At 43.4% G+C, this 13806-nt stretch overlaps 1 protein-coding gene across 2 annotated transcripts in view; it reads left to right on the forward strand.

The window, feature by feature from the left end:
• Positions 1 to 243: 243 nt before the first annotated feature.
• The window catches only part of Gosr1 (golgi SNAP receptor complex member 1), a 35103-nt gene continuing 21540 nt past the window's right edge, over positions 244 to 13806 (forward strand). Inside the window, exons 1-5 of one of the 2 annotated variants that reach the window (XM_021177314.2) lie at positions 244 to 305; positions 2428 to 2548; positions 8878 to 8965; positions 9234 to 9341; positions 12650 to 12741. In XM_021177314.2, the coding sequence (XP_021032973.1) occupies positions 275 to 305; positions 2428 to 2548; positions 8878 to 8965; positions 9234 to 9341; positions 12650 to 12741 (440 nt within the window). In that variant the 5' untranslated portion in view covers positions 244 to 274. The remainder of the gene's footprint in view (positions 306 to 2427; positions 2549 to 8877; positions 8966 to 9233; positions 9342 to 12649; positions 12742 to 13806) is intronic. The other variant, XM_021177315.3, reaches the window with a different exon arrangement.

A 13806-nucleotide genomic window follows, 5' to 3' on the forward strand; every position in this document is an offset into this window, starting at 1 on the left:
AAGTCACCTGCTGAAAAGAGGAACAATCCGAGATGAAGAAATTGAAGACTAAAGACTGGAAAGATGTGGTATGAACACCCAGAACAGCTAAACGACGCTTTCAAACGAGCTACTTAAAGCTGTAAAATAACGAATTGTCCACCAGGTGGCAGTGTCTAAGGAGGCTAGCGTATCCCATCAGCCTCGGCGCTCGGGGGTGGAAGAAGGCGTGGTGGTGACTCTCTGGCCTTCAAGGCCTCTACTCGCCTGTCCCGACTGACGTTGGGCAACAAAGATGGCGGCAGGAACCAGCAATTACTGGGAAGGTGAGGGCGAGGCCTCGGAGTGGGTTCCGCCGGGTGCAGAGTGGACTTAATGAGGCTGGATCTTGAGGGAGGCAGCAGAGGGAAGAGCCAGGCTTCGGAATGAGCCACACTTTGGGATGAGGTTGTCCGAGAGAAGCCCTGGGCCTGGGAACTTGGGGAAGGAGCTGGGGCGGAGTGAGCCGGACCTGGGAAGGGGTTGGGTCCTGGAGTGGAGGGAGCCGGGATGGAGAGGAAGAGGCGCCTGAGGCTCCAGATGGAAGTGTGAGGGGTAGTGAGGCTTTCAGGATGGGGCTGCGGAGACGAGCTCTTGGGAGGAGGGTGTTGAGCAACAAGATCCAGAGCCCGGAAGACGATCAGTCAGAACCTTGGAGTTGAGGTCACTGTCAGACAACTAGGAGTGAGAAGGGACTTGTCAGCGCCAGCCTTGCAGGGATTTTTAGTGGACGGTCGTCTCCTCCTGGACCCCAACTGGCAATTTGAGATTGAGACTTTAATGACGACTGGGTGACAGAATACTGAAAATAACTGTACCTTCTTCCCTGGACTCCAAGATCGGTTTTGTTAAAAATGATAGCAAAAAAGGTTCTAATGAATACGTTTGCTGTTCGTCTCCCGCCAGGAAAACCTTCAGTTGTGCTTATTTAATTCCTGAAAGTCTGGTCCACTCAAGTGAGGTCACACAAAACCTTCCTAGTCACAGTGATCCACAAAGATCAGAAATGGCCCACTTTGTTTCATTTAACTGTTTGCTTATTTAGTTTTTAAACCTATTTCCTCTTTTTGGCCCGTGAAGCCCCTGGGAAATATGGTATTGTCACCATCAGCCAGTAGATCTAAGGGACTGAATTTTATGTTCTGTCATGTTTTCAAAATACATTCTACTTTATGCTTTTCATTAGACTAAATAGATAAATAGAATTACAGAGAAACTTGCCTATAGTTTAAACCATGTATTTAAAATGCCCTTTGGACATACTTGTCGTAGCTAGAATTTCTTTTTAAACGATGTAGATGGAAGTGGCTGCTATGATAGTCATTAGGCTGTGGGTTCTTGAAACACTATACTGTAATAATTAAAGCAACTAATATATTGACAAGATATCTTTGTACCAGATGCTTTAAGCATGTATAGAAAACCTGAAGGCTTGAGGTTTTTAAATGAACTGGGTCATCAGTAAATCTCAAAGACAGTAGGTGGCTGAGCTGACGTTAGGAGTGGGATTTGGTCTCTGGGTAGATACGCTCCACCATATAATTCTGCTTCCTGCCTTGGATTGCAAAATATAATGACACAGTGTCTTGATATTCTTCAGTCCTGAGACATTCTTACATTATTCCTTCCTGTGTTTACTCCTTTCATTTGAATTCCACCATGAACACACACACACACATACATACATACATACATATTGGGTTTCCAAGTATGACTCCTTTCATTCAGCCGTTCAGAAACCAAGCTTCTACACCAGTTTATCTGTTTGCTTCTACTTTTAAAAACATATGCTTTAAAAAAAAAAACCTGTCACAGTTGTATTTTTGTCTTGTTCAAAGTGTACTCTTTGTTTTTACCTGACCCCCCCCCAATTTTATTTTATTTTTTATTAATTTGCTTTTACTTTTTCCTTGTGTTTAATTGCTGAGGTATTTTGCCTGTTTGAAAAAAAGAAAAGACAAGACCCAAACTCCTAGCAGAGTTTTGAAGCAAAAAGAAAAATGTGTCAAAAAGAATGCTAGCTTCTTAGAAAGCTATCTGGTAAATGATGTGAGGGTTAGAGACCATCTTCACTTCTCCGTGATTTATATTCTCCCCTTGTTGCCCTTTAAGTTACAGCAGTTGGTTGTTGCTGTGAGAGCATTCTCAGGGATGCTATGGCACTGACTGTCAAGCTGTCTTTGAAAGAAAAGGGACAGGTTGTGTGTCTCCCACAACTGCCTCCCTCATGGCTCCCATCTGAACTTTAAATACTTGACCAACTTATTTTCTTAGACATGCCTTTGGTTTCTGAGTAACTAGATCAGAGATCAATACGTGATCATTTTCATAGTTGCCTTTCTTAAAATATCTTAGGAATTTAGCGTCTACTGACAGACGAATGATTTACTTTTGTAATTTTCTTAAAAGATCTCAGGAAACAAGCTCGGCAGCTGGAAAACGAACTTGACCTGAAACTCGTTTCCTTCAGTAAACTCTGTACGAGCTACAGCCACAGCGGCACCCGGGATGGAGGACGCGATAGGTACAGGTACTGCCAGACTCTGATGCCTGACTCTGGGATGCTTTAAAAGGACGCGGACATAGAACTCTGTTACCTGATCTGCTGCTAAACTAGTGATGTTTTGATTTTGTTGTCATTATCTTTGTGTGTATGTGTCTGTCTGTCTGTCTCTGTGTGTCTCTGTGTGTGTGTGTGTTAGTCTGTGTGTGTCTGTCTGTGTATCTTTAATCCCAATTCTTCCTAATTCTTGAGACTAACATTTATTTGAGATCTTAGACAAAGATTGTGATAGCTGAGGAAGAAACTTCTTGAGTTTAAAAATGAGTTTGTATCAGTAGTAAGTTTCTAAAGGCAGGCTTGTACACTTCTGCCAGCACTAGGAGGCAAAGACAGGGGACACTGCTCCATAGCAGATCCAAAGGAATTTCATTCTTAGTTAGTCCACAGAAATGTCTGGTCTGCCCACATGATCTTTGTTTTTTTTTTTTTTTTTTTTGTATTTCGAGATAGGGTTTCTCTGTGTAGCCCTGGCTGTCCTGGAACTCACTCTGTAGATCAGGCTGGCCTCGAACTCAGAAATCCGCCTGCCTCTGCCTCCACAGGGCTGGGATTAAAGGGCTCTACCACCATCTGGCTGATATTTTTGTTTTCTGATTTCTCAGTGGAACTGTATACACGTATGCAGACTGTTTTTCTGGTGTTTATGGTTTAGAAAGAATCTAATGCAGGACCCTCACAGTCATGGAAGGTGGTGGTTGTGGTTGTTGCTGTTGTTGTTGTTGTTGTTGTTTTGAGAAACTAGCATATTACAACTCAAGGAAAGGTTATTTGGTGGCAGGGGGTGTGGTCAGGGGGTGAGAGCAAGGTTTGAGACAGGGTTTCTCTGTGTAAAGAGCCCCTGGCTGTCCTGAAACTTGCCATGTAGTCCAGCCTGGCCTCTAACTCATAAGAGATCCACCTGCCTCTGCCTCCCTAGTGCTGGGATTAAACGTGTGTGCCACCATGTCTGGCTGAAAGTTTATATTTTTAAATTTTCTGATTATTTAATCACTTGTTTCAAAAAAAAACAGGAAATGTTTGAGGTTCTTAGAAATATAAATAATAACATGAACCCTATTTTGTTAGTGTCTCTTTTTAAAATATAACCAATGCAAGTTAAATAAAGCCCCCGGTAGCATCCCACACTATACTTCTCATTTACATAGAAATCTCACTATTTTTTTACAGATCTTGGTATTTCTAGTCAAGTCCTAGTATTATACAAGAGCTATTTTGTAGTTTGCCTTTTTAAATTTAGCATTGTCTAACATTGTTCAGCCAAGGGTGCATTTGGTCACTGCCTTTATTTGCTACATATATTAAACAACCATGTTAGGGCTTAACTATTTGATAGATACTTCTAATTTTTGATACTTAACAATAATTTTAATAGCTAATATGATCACTGTATTTGAAGTTCTGTTCTCAAATTTTTGTATAAATGTTGCTATGGACATTTTCACCGGGATTGTACTTACATATACACCCAGCCATGAGATTATTGGTAGCAGAGTGGAGGGTGGGTATTTTCTAGCTAATATTGACAACAATAAAACTGAGCTCGAATCTCCAGAACACACATCCTGTATACATCACAACAAATCTCTTTTTGCTATTTTTTAGCCAAAGTGTTGGTCCTTTTGCATAGGGACTATGGCTTACAAAGCTAGCAGGTACAATGTGTTGACTCAGGGACCTAGACACCAGCTGGTGGCACCCATGGACCTCAGGGCAGGACTTTGTTTTGCACACTTTCATTCACCAAGTAAGGGGCATGAGGGTCGTTTTTGCTTTTTTTTTTTTTTTTTAAGATTTATTTATCATTATATCTAAGTACATTGTAGCTGTCTTCAGACACACCAGAAGATGGTGTCAGATCTCATTAAGGATGGTTGTAGGTCACCATGTGGTTGCTGGGATTTGAACTCAGGACCTTCGGAAGAGCAGTCGGTGCTCTTAACCTCTGAGCCATCTCACCAGCCCTGCTTTTGTTTCTTACTGAGTGTGTTTTCTGTTCAGAACGCTTTTTTTTTCTGGATTTAAGGCTCATATCTGTTTTTTCCAGCAGTATACAATTTTCAAACGCAAACCTGCCAGGAAGTATTGTTATGGGATGTTTTTCCTGTGCTCTCTGCTTGGATTCCCTTTTAAAGAAACAATGTCTTGAGAACATTCTGAATTCAGCTACAAACTGGGACTGATTTTGCTTTCCCTAGAGAGCCTAAGGTTATGAGGTTGCAGGCTGAGGCTGGAGCTCCGTGTCCAGGAACTGTAATCCCCAGCTCTGGAAAATAAAGACAGACTGTGCATGCTGTCTTAGTTAGGGTTTTACTGCTATTAACAGTCACCATGACCAAGGCAAGTCTTATAAGGACAACATTTAATTGGGGCTGGCTTACAGGTTCAGAGGTTCAGTCCATTATCATCAAGGCAGGAACATGGCATCATCCAGGCAGGAGGAGCTGAGAGTTCTACATCTTCATCTGAAGGCTGCTAGCAGAGCAGCTAGGATGAGGTCTTAAAGCCCACACCCACAGTGACACACCTACTCCAAAAGGGCCACACCTCCTAATAGTGCCAGTCCCTGGCCAAATATATCCAAACCATCACACATGCTCAGTGTTGGTTTTGATTTCCAGCATGTCGCACAAATACAGTCATCAGTGAACAGAACTTTTCTTTTAAGAGTCTTGGGTTCTTTTTCTGTATGTTGAGAGTCAAGGGCTGTGGATCACCTCACACCTATTATCTGAACTAAATCCAACTGATCCCTGATGTTAAAGAGAATGAGGTGGGGTTTAAAAAAAAAAGAACTATTTATTTGTTTTATGTAAGTACATTGTCACTGTCTTCAGACACACTAGAAGAGGTTTCATTACAGATGGTTGTGAGCCACCATGTGGTTGCTGGGAATTGAACTCACAACCTCTGGAAGAGCAGTCGGTGCTCAACCAGCCCTGAGAATGAGGGGTTTTCCTTTTTTTTTTTTTCTTTTAATAAGAATGAGGTTTTTTTTTAACCATTTCCCTGGACTTCTCTACTGTCCTAAGAATAGTGAATATTGGAAGAGATTGCCCTGTTACTTATTCATTCAACAAGTATTTAAGGAACAGTAAATACCACTTGACAGGTGCTGGGCATATGTGTATGAGAAGACAAGCAGTTTCCTTCTTGATCTCTACAGCCCCATTGTTCTCTTCAGTGTACCTTGTGGGAGGGTTCAGATCAGCGGCAGAGAGAGCTGTTCTGTGGCTGTACACCCTCGGGGGTACCCTCACAACCTTGGTTTACGGGACACAGTAAAAAAACTGACCCCAGTCTCCACCTTGATCACTATGTGACCCAAGCTGGTCTCAACCCTGTTACCTTCCTACCTCAGCCCCCCAAGTGCTGGAATTACAGATGTGCACCATCATGCCTGCCTAAGAACTAGATATGTTCATGTCATGTTACAAGGCATAGAAATGGGAATGTATGCAGAAGAAATAAAGCTTATGACCTAGTGAAGCATCTGAAATAAGAATCCTTATTAAAGCCAGGCCTGGTACATACCTGTAGTCCCACACTGAAGAGAATGGAACAGAAAGACCACGTGTTCCAGGCAAGCCTCTGTCTTTACGGGAAAAAAAATCTGGGGCTGGAGCCATAGCTGCTTTTGCAGAGGACCTAGGGTTGATTCTCAGCAACTGCATGGCCTCCCTCACAAGTGCTTATAACCAAGTCCGGGGAATCTGGTGCCCTCTGGGCTCTTGCAGCTCTGCATGCACATGATGTACATAAACTCATGCAGGCAAGCAAGCACACCCATAAATAAGGTAAAATAAGTGAGGTTTTTAAACAGTTCTTACTAGCAGCTCTTTAGCAGGCTCACTGACTGGCTTCATTATGAAAAAAACCTCTGCCAGGCGTGGTGGCGCACGCCTTTGATCCCAGCACTCGGGAGGCAGAGGCAGGTGGATTTCTGAGTTCGAGGCCAGCCTGATCTACAGAGTGAGTTCCAGGACAGCCAGGTATTTGAGGGGACAATGGTCACTGAGGTTCTTTTGACATTGAGTTGATGACTTAGTGTTTTGAGTTGCCACATTCAAGCGCTGTGTTAGAGCCGGAATCAGCCTCTACTCAGGCTGGAGAGTGTGACCCGTTTCGGTTTTGTTGGGAATAACTGGTCTGTACTAAGCTGCTCATGTGATCGTGTGCACAGTATGGGTTTCTAATGAAGGGTACTGGTTTTTGAGAACAGACAAATGAAACTTTTAGAATTTGTATCTGTCAGACATCTTTCATCTGTGAAAAGTCAGATTTCTGGCTGGCTACTCTGATATAAAGAGATGTTAAACACATTCTTGTCAACTAGGATGAGGTGGGTGTGTGTTGTGAGGAGCGGGGGGGGGGGGGGGGGGGGGGGGCTGCTGGTCTGAAAGCCTGCTGGCCTCAGCTGTGAGCCTGAATGCTGTCTGCTGAGTCCTGAATCACTGTTCATTCGGGTCATTTACATCTCAGTCTTCCGTTTGATAAGAATCATTAAAGGAAGAGAGAATTTAAAAGCATAAGAAACCATATTTTTGGAGAAAAGGTAAAGATTATTTCCTCTTAGGCCTCATAATGTAATCTGTGACCAATTTTTTTCCCTTCGCTATTATAAGGAGCTTTTTGCTGTTTTCCATTATTCTTTCAGAATTTTAGTTGCTTAGAGGATTCTTTATCATTTGGGGAGTGGGTGCACAGCACTTGGAATGCCTTTATTTCATTTACATTTTGTACTGTTTTTTAGTATTTTTGGGTTTTTTTGTTGTTTTTTGGTTGGTTGGTTGGTTGGTTTTTTTTTTGTTGTTTTTGGTTTTTTTTGTTTTTGTTTTTTTTGTTTTGGTTTTCTGAGACAGGGTTTCTCTCTGTAGCCCTGGCTGTCCTGGAACTCACTCTGTAGACCAGGCTGGCCTTGAACTCAGAAATCCGCCTGCCTCTGCCTCCCAAGTGCTGGATCAAAGGTGTGTGCCACCACGCCTGGCAGAGGTTTTTTTTCATTGATTTATTTTTTTCACTTTATATCCTGATGGCGGCCTCCCTTCCTCCTCTCCTCTCCTCTCAGCCCCACCCCTACAAATCCTTCCCCTCATTATCCCTCCCCTTCTCCTCAGTGAAGGCAACCCCCCCCCAGTACCCCCTCCCCCCAGGGACATCCAGGTGCAGTAAGTAGGACCGAGCTCGTCCTCTCTCACTGAGGCCCAGCCAGGCAGTGCGCTTAGAGGAGAGGCAGCAACAGAGTCAGAGACAGCCTCCGCTCCAGTTGTTAGGGGACCCGCATGAAGGCCAAGCTGCACATTTGCTACAGATGTGTAGGGGACCTAGGGCCACCTGAGCATGCTCTTTGGGCTCTTTGGTTGGTGGTTCCGGCTCTATGAGCCCCATGGGCTCAGGTTAATTGACCCTGTAGGTCTTCTTGTGGTGTCCTTGACCCTTCCAACTCTTCTACAGACTGCTCAAGCTCCATCTGGTGTTGGGCTGTGGCTCTCTGCACCTACCTCCATCCACTATTGGATGAAGCCTCTCAGGAGACAGTTATGCTAGGCTCCTGTCTGCAAGCATAGCAGAGTATCATTAATAGCATCAGAAGTTGGTTGTCTCACATGGGTTAGGTCTTAAGTTGGGGCAGTCATTGTTTGGCTGTTCCTTCAATCTCTGCTCCATTCTTATCCTGTGTATCTTGAAGGCAGGATACATTTTAGGTTGAAGGTTTTGTGGGTGAGTTGATGTTCCCTCACCCTCCACTGGAAGTCCTGCCTGACTACAGGAGGTGGCCACTTCTGTTTCCATATCCCTCCCTGGTAGGAGTCTCTAGGGTTACCCCCATCCCCTCCTCACCCCCTCTCCCATCCAGTTCCCTCCCTCCATCCACCTCCCATGACTGTTTTGTTTCCCCTTCTGAGTGAGACTCACACACGCTCCCTTGGGCCCTCCTTGTTACTAGGTTTCTTTGGGTTTGGCTGTCCTGTACTTGGTGGCTACTCTCCACTTATCAATGAGTACATGCCATGCGTGTCCTTTGGGTCTGGGTCACCTCACTCAGGATGCTATTTTCTAGTTCAGGACAACGTATAGGAGTAAGTTCCCTCCCTCTACCTTGTGGATCCCCATGACTGAACTCGAGTCACCAGGCTTGGCTCAGGCACCTTTATCCTCTGACCATAAAATCATAATCTTTAAAGAAAGATAAAGAATGTTTTGGAGTTTATTTGATCTCTTTAAGAAAAATTACCTGATTATTTTAATATGTTTTAAAGGGCTAAGTAATTGATTTTTTTAATTGAACTTCTCTTTAGTTCTGACACAACACCACTATTAAATGGATCAAGCCAAGACAGAATGTTTGAGACAATGGCAATTGAAATTGAACAGCTTTTGGCAAGGGTAAGTGCTTTTGGGTAAACAGCTAGTTTGCTGTTTGTTAGATATGACTCTGCATTATATTGTTTACTGAAAACATCCATTCATTCACGGCGTGTTCCTCCTCTGGCCACTTGAATTTTAATGGCAGCCATCCAAATTGTAACATGTCATTTGTGGGGATTGCCAGTGACTGGCCTTGTCTTGTTTGCTGTCAGCCAAGAGGACATATAGGCAGAGAGTTTACTGAGCTATGTTTAGTGCTTTTAAACTATTTTCCTTTTCTTTCTAGCTTACAGGAGTAAACGACAAAATGGCAGAGTACACCCACAGTGCAGGGGTGCCCTCCCTGAATGCAGCCCTGATGCACACGCTGCAGCGACACAGAGACATTCTGCAGGTGGGGTATGGGGCGTAGTGATGTCTCCATGTTACTGAGGTGGCTGGAAGAGGAGTAGCTAACCGTGGTTAGAGTGTCTTTTTAGCAAATATCAAAAGTATAACAAAGCACCATTAATGTGTAAAGATTTATTAGGTGGTATTAAAGTACAGATGTATAGATTGGAAGGCAAACATTTTTATTACAGAAAAAAGTAAACAACTATGTGATTTAAGAACTCTTTAAAAATTGGTACCCAACTTTAAATCTTAGCACTCATGAGTCAGGCAGTCCAGTTTCAATGAGTTCAAGGCCAATCTAGTCTATATAATGAGTTCCAGATCAGCCAAGACCACATAGTGAGACCCTGTCTCAAGATGATGGTGGTGGTGGTGATAGGAATAGGAGAGATGGCTTCGTGGGTCAGAGTGCTTGCAATGAAAGCAAGAGGATCTGAGTTCAAATCCCTAGAGCCCATATAAAAGCCAGGCATGGCCATATGCATCTGCAACCTCAACTTTGAAGGAGATGAAGACAGATGATCCTAAGAACTTTCTGGCCAGCTATCCTAGCCAAAAGAGCAAGCTTTAGATTCATTGAGAGACTTAAAAACTAGATGGAGAGCAATAGAAGAAGATATCCATGTTCATTTCTGGCCTCTGCACACATGTTCATAGGAAACACACATGCACATACCTAAGCAAAGAGGAATGTTTTCCAAAGCTTTTCTTTCTTACATGTATGTATGTATGTATGTATGTGTCTATGTGCATGTATGGAGATCAGAGGACACTTTATATAATTCAGTTCTAGTTTTCCACCATGTGAGTTCTTGGGATTGAACTCAGGCTGTCAGGTTTGGCAACAAGTGCCTTTACCTACTGAGCCATCTTTCTGGTCCACAACTGGGAATCTGAGTACTGTGGCACACAGCTGTAACCCCAGGACTTGCAAGATTGAGGAAGGTGGAGTACCATAAGTTGGAAGTCAACTTGGTATGCATAGTGAATTCTAGGCCAGCCAGGGATACATAGTAAACCTCATCTTGAAAGGGGATTGTGGAGGTGGGGAATAATAGCAAGGAGCAGAAGTATAATTCGGTGGTAGGATTTGTGATCAGTGTGCACAAGGCCCCACACTCAGCCTGCAGAAGGCCAGGTGCACGCCATGCACTCACCCAGAGAGAAGGACCAACAATGGAGGGTTGGGATTGCGGTCAGTGGTAAAACACTGAAGCATTCTCACTAAAGAGAAAGGGAGTGGGGACTCCAGCTCAGGTGTCAGAATGTACACAGAGCCCTGAGTTTAGTTCCCAAGTCTCCTAGTTCAGGCTTAGAATCCTAGCACTTAGAAAGAAGACACAGGAGAACCAGAAAGTCAAGGCTAGACCAGGCTGCTAGACCCTGACTCAGAAAAGAAAAGAACAAAGCAAGAAAAAAGTATTTACGACCACTGTAGATGTCTGACATGACTTTGGAGCTTCTCATTGGTACAGTTAATGAAAAAACAACAGCAAAGCCTGAGATAAATATTTGAAAGGAAGAGGCAAATTTGTAACATGTGGCATGATAACATCATATATGTCTGACACACCAAGAAAATTAAAATAATAGAAGTTAGAAGTAAACTCAGTAAGACAGTATATATAAAAGCAAGCCATTGTGCTCTGTACACACAGTGGCCCATTGGGCACTGAACTAAATGGGGTGAGGCCAGGCGGAGCAGAGGGCAAGCATGAATGAGGCCCTTGTTCAGCCACTGGCACCAAAAGTGAAACACACACAGCCAGCCAGGTGTGATGGTGTTACCTTATAATCCCAGTACTCGGAGGTAGAGACAAGATGATCAGGAGTTCAAAGCCAGCTTGGGGAATAAATGAGACCTTACATATACATGTATAAAGGGAAAATAGGAAGTGATTTCTCTTTAGGGGCAGGCTTTATGCTCTGGCTTAGTAATCCGTACTTTTCCCTGACTTTCAATCCCCCTGCCTCAGCCTCCAGATACTGATGTTCCAATCTGTGCCCATAGTCAGCTCTTCTTTTTTTTTTTTTTTTTTTTTTTTTCATTTTATTTTTGAGACAGTTGCCTTTACCACAAACTGGCCCTGAATTCCCAGTCCTCTTATTCCACTTCCTAAGTACTGGAATTACAGCTGCACCACCGGGCCTGACTTTCTTTACTTATTTTAGAATGACAAGATGATATCAAAGTTCATTTAAATATCATCTAAAATAACCAAGAATAAAGCGTAATATAGTTCTGAAAGTGAAGAAGCGTATTTAAAGCCGGCCGTGGTGGCGCACGCCTTTGATCCCAGCACTCAGGAGGCAGAGGCAGGCGGATCTCTGAGTTCGAGGCCAGCCTGGCCAGGACAGCCAGGGCTACACAAAGAAACCCTCTCTAAAAGTATTTAATTTTACCACTCAGTCAGGTGCCGGTACCTGTGTGTATAGAGCCTAGAGGTCAACCTTTGGTAGTTGGTTGTTCCTAGGTTTTTGAGGCAGAGTCTCTCTAGGACCTGGGGCTTGCCAGTTTGGCTAGGATAGCTGGCTGGTGAGCCATAGGGCTTCTCCTGTCTCTGCCTCCTGACTGCTGAGATGACAAGGGTAAACTCACGCCCAGCTGCGAACAAATGGGTCTTTACTGGCAGATTTTCCTCTCTTTCTCTCTCTCCCTTCCTCTCTTCCTTTCTCTCTTCCCCCTCACTCCCTTTTTCTCCTCCCCCACCACTCCTAAAGATTTAAATGTAGAAAAGCAGAGGAAAGCAGGGGAAGAAAGAAAATCCATCCAAGTTCCAAATAGAGCATGGGTGAAATTTATAGATTTCTGAGCATTGAAGAACTGAGGAAGATCTAATGTCAGAAACTACAGCAAAAGACTCAATTGTTTAATATACATAAAAGTAATATTAAATATGAAAGACAATAGACAAAGTGAATGAAAAATATAAACTTTCTTAAAAATGAACGGGGGGTGGGGGGTGTAGCTCCATGGTCGAGCATTTGCTTTGCATATGTAAAGCCATGGGTTGGACCCTCAGCACTGAGGGGAGGTGGGGATGGGGGCAAGGGTTTGGAAAAGTAAGCTCTCAGCCTTACTAAGTACACCAATGAGTAGGAAATCGCTCCCTTCTTTTACCCTAGGCTGTTTGAAGTCATTTTGTCTTAGATTTTTTTCCCTTATAATTCTGTCCTGTGTGGTAAGGTACTAGGTGGTAGGACATTTAGTGTTTTGTAATGTGTAGCCTAATGAGCATGTACAACTACTTTAAAAGGATAAAAGTAAATTAATAGTTTGTGTTGAATCCGGATGTTGATTTATTTCAGGATTATACGCACGAATTTCATAAAACCAAAGCAAACTTTACGGCAATACGGGAAAGGGAGAATCTCATGGGATCAGTACGAAAAGATATTGAGTAAGTTACCTTCATGTTATTGCATGCAGTGTTTATGTGTTCTGTTTAGGCTGTGTCTGTAGTTAATTGCAAATTGAGTAGCAACACCAGGATTTAGACTTTGGGGTTTCTGATTTTCCATTTCATTTTCCTTTGAAGCTTGCTAAAGTATGGGCGGATTCGACTTTGCCATCTCCCAGGCTTCCTGTGAGCCCTTGCCAGCCTTGACTTTCTTAGGTCCAGCCTGAGTGATTCCCTTCCCGCCCATGCTGAGAATGGCAGGAATGCTGATGTCTAAAGGTTCTATTTCCCTGCTGCTTGCTTCTCTCTCTATGTTCAGATAGCTGTTAGTGTCCTTGAAATTCTGAACTAGGTTTGTATGGGAGCAGGAGTTTCTAGGTTTAATATAGAATCAAAGCCTTGCAAGACTAAGGCCTTCTGGCATTTTACAGTGGTCTTAGTCCGTAGATTTGCTCTTTCCATCCATCGCTTCATCGTCCCCTCGGGAGCATAGGCTAGCATTCCACTTATAGTCATGTTTTTACAACTGACCTTGACTGATGAAGTCCTGTAGAGCATCTAACTGATGCTGAAGATTTTCTGTCTTGTTTTTGTTTTCTTGAGGCATAGGTCAGGTTGGCTTTGGTTGTGGCACTCCTGACTCTGCTTCCCAAGGGCTGAGATGGTAGGTAGCTTCCACCATACCTAGACAGTTTTCCCATTTTGGACCATCTAATGAATGATACTACCATTCGTTTGTGATAGTTTATGATATTTTCATTATATCAACTAGAACACACGCTCATCACAAGCTGGTATGTGTTATGTGTGCTCTGAAAAACATTCCTAAAGAGACTCTCTACTTAGCATTATCGGGCCTGAAACCTGCTGTGTAGAGCAGACTGGCCTCAAACTCTGATTCCAAGGAGGAAAGAGGGAGAGTGTGTTTTGTTGTTTGGAGTGTAGAAGCCTTCTTTAATTTCTGTCCAGTTGCCTGGCAGACACAATTTGAAGACTGCAGTCAGAACCAACAGAAGGCAGCCTTTAATAGCTATACATTTAGCTCTTCCACAGCTTGTGGGAACC

This window comes from Mus caroli, unplaced genomic scaffold, assembly GCF_978045245.1.
Source record: "Mus caroli unplaced genomic scaffold, Mus_caroli_1 scaffold_13, whole genome shotgun sequence".
Classification (NCBI taxonomy): Eukaryota; Metazoa; Chordata; class Mammalia; order Rodentia; family Muridae; genus Mus; species Mus caroli.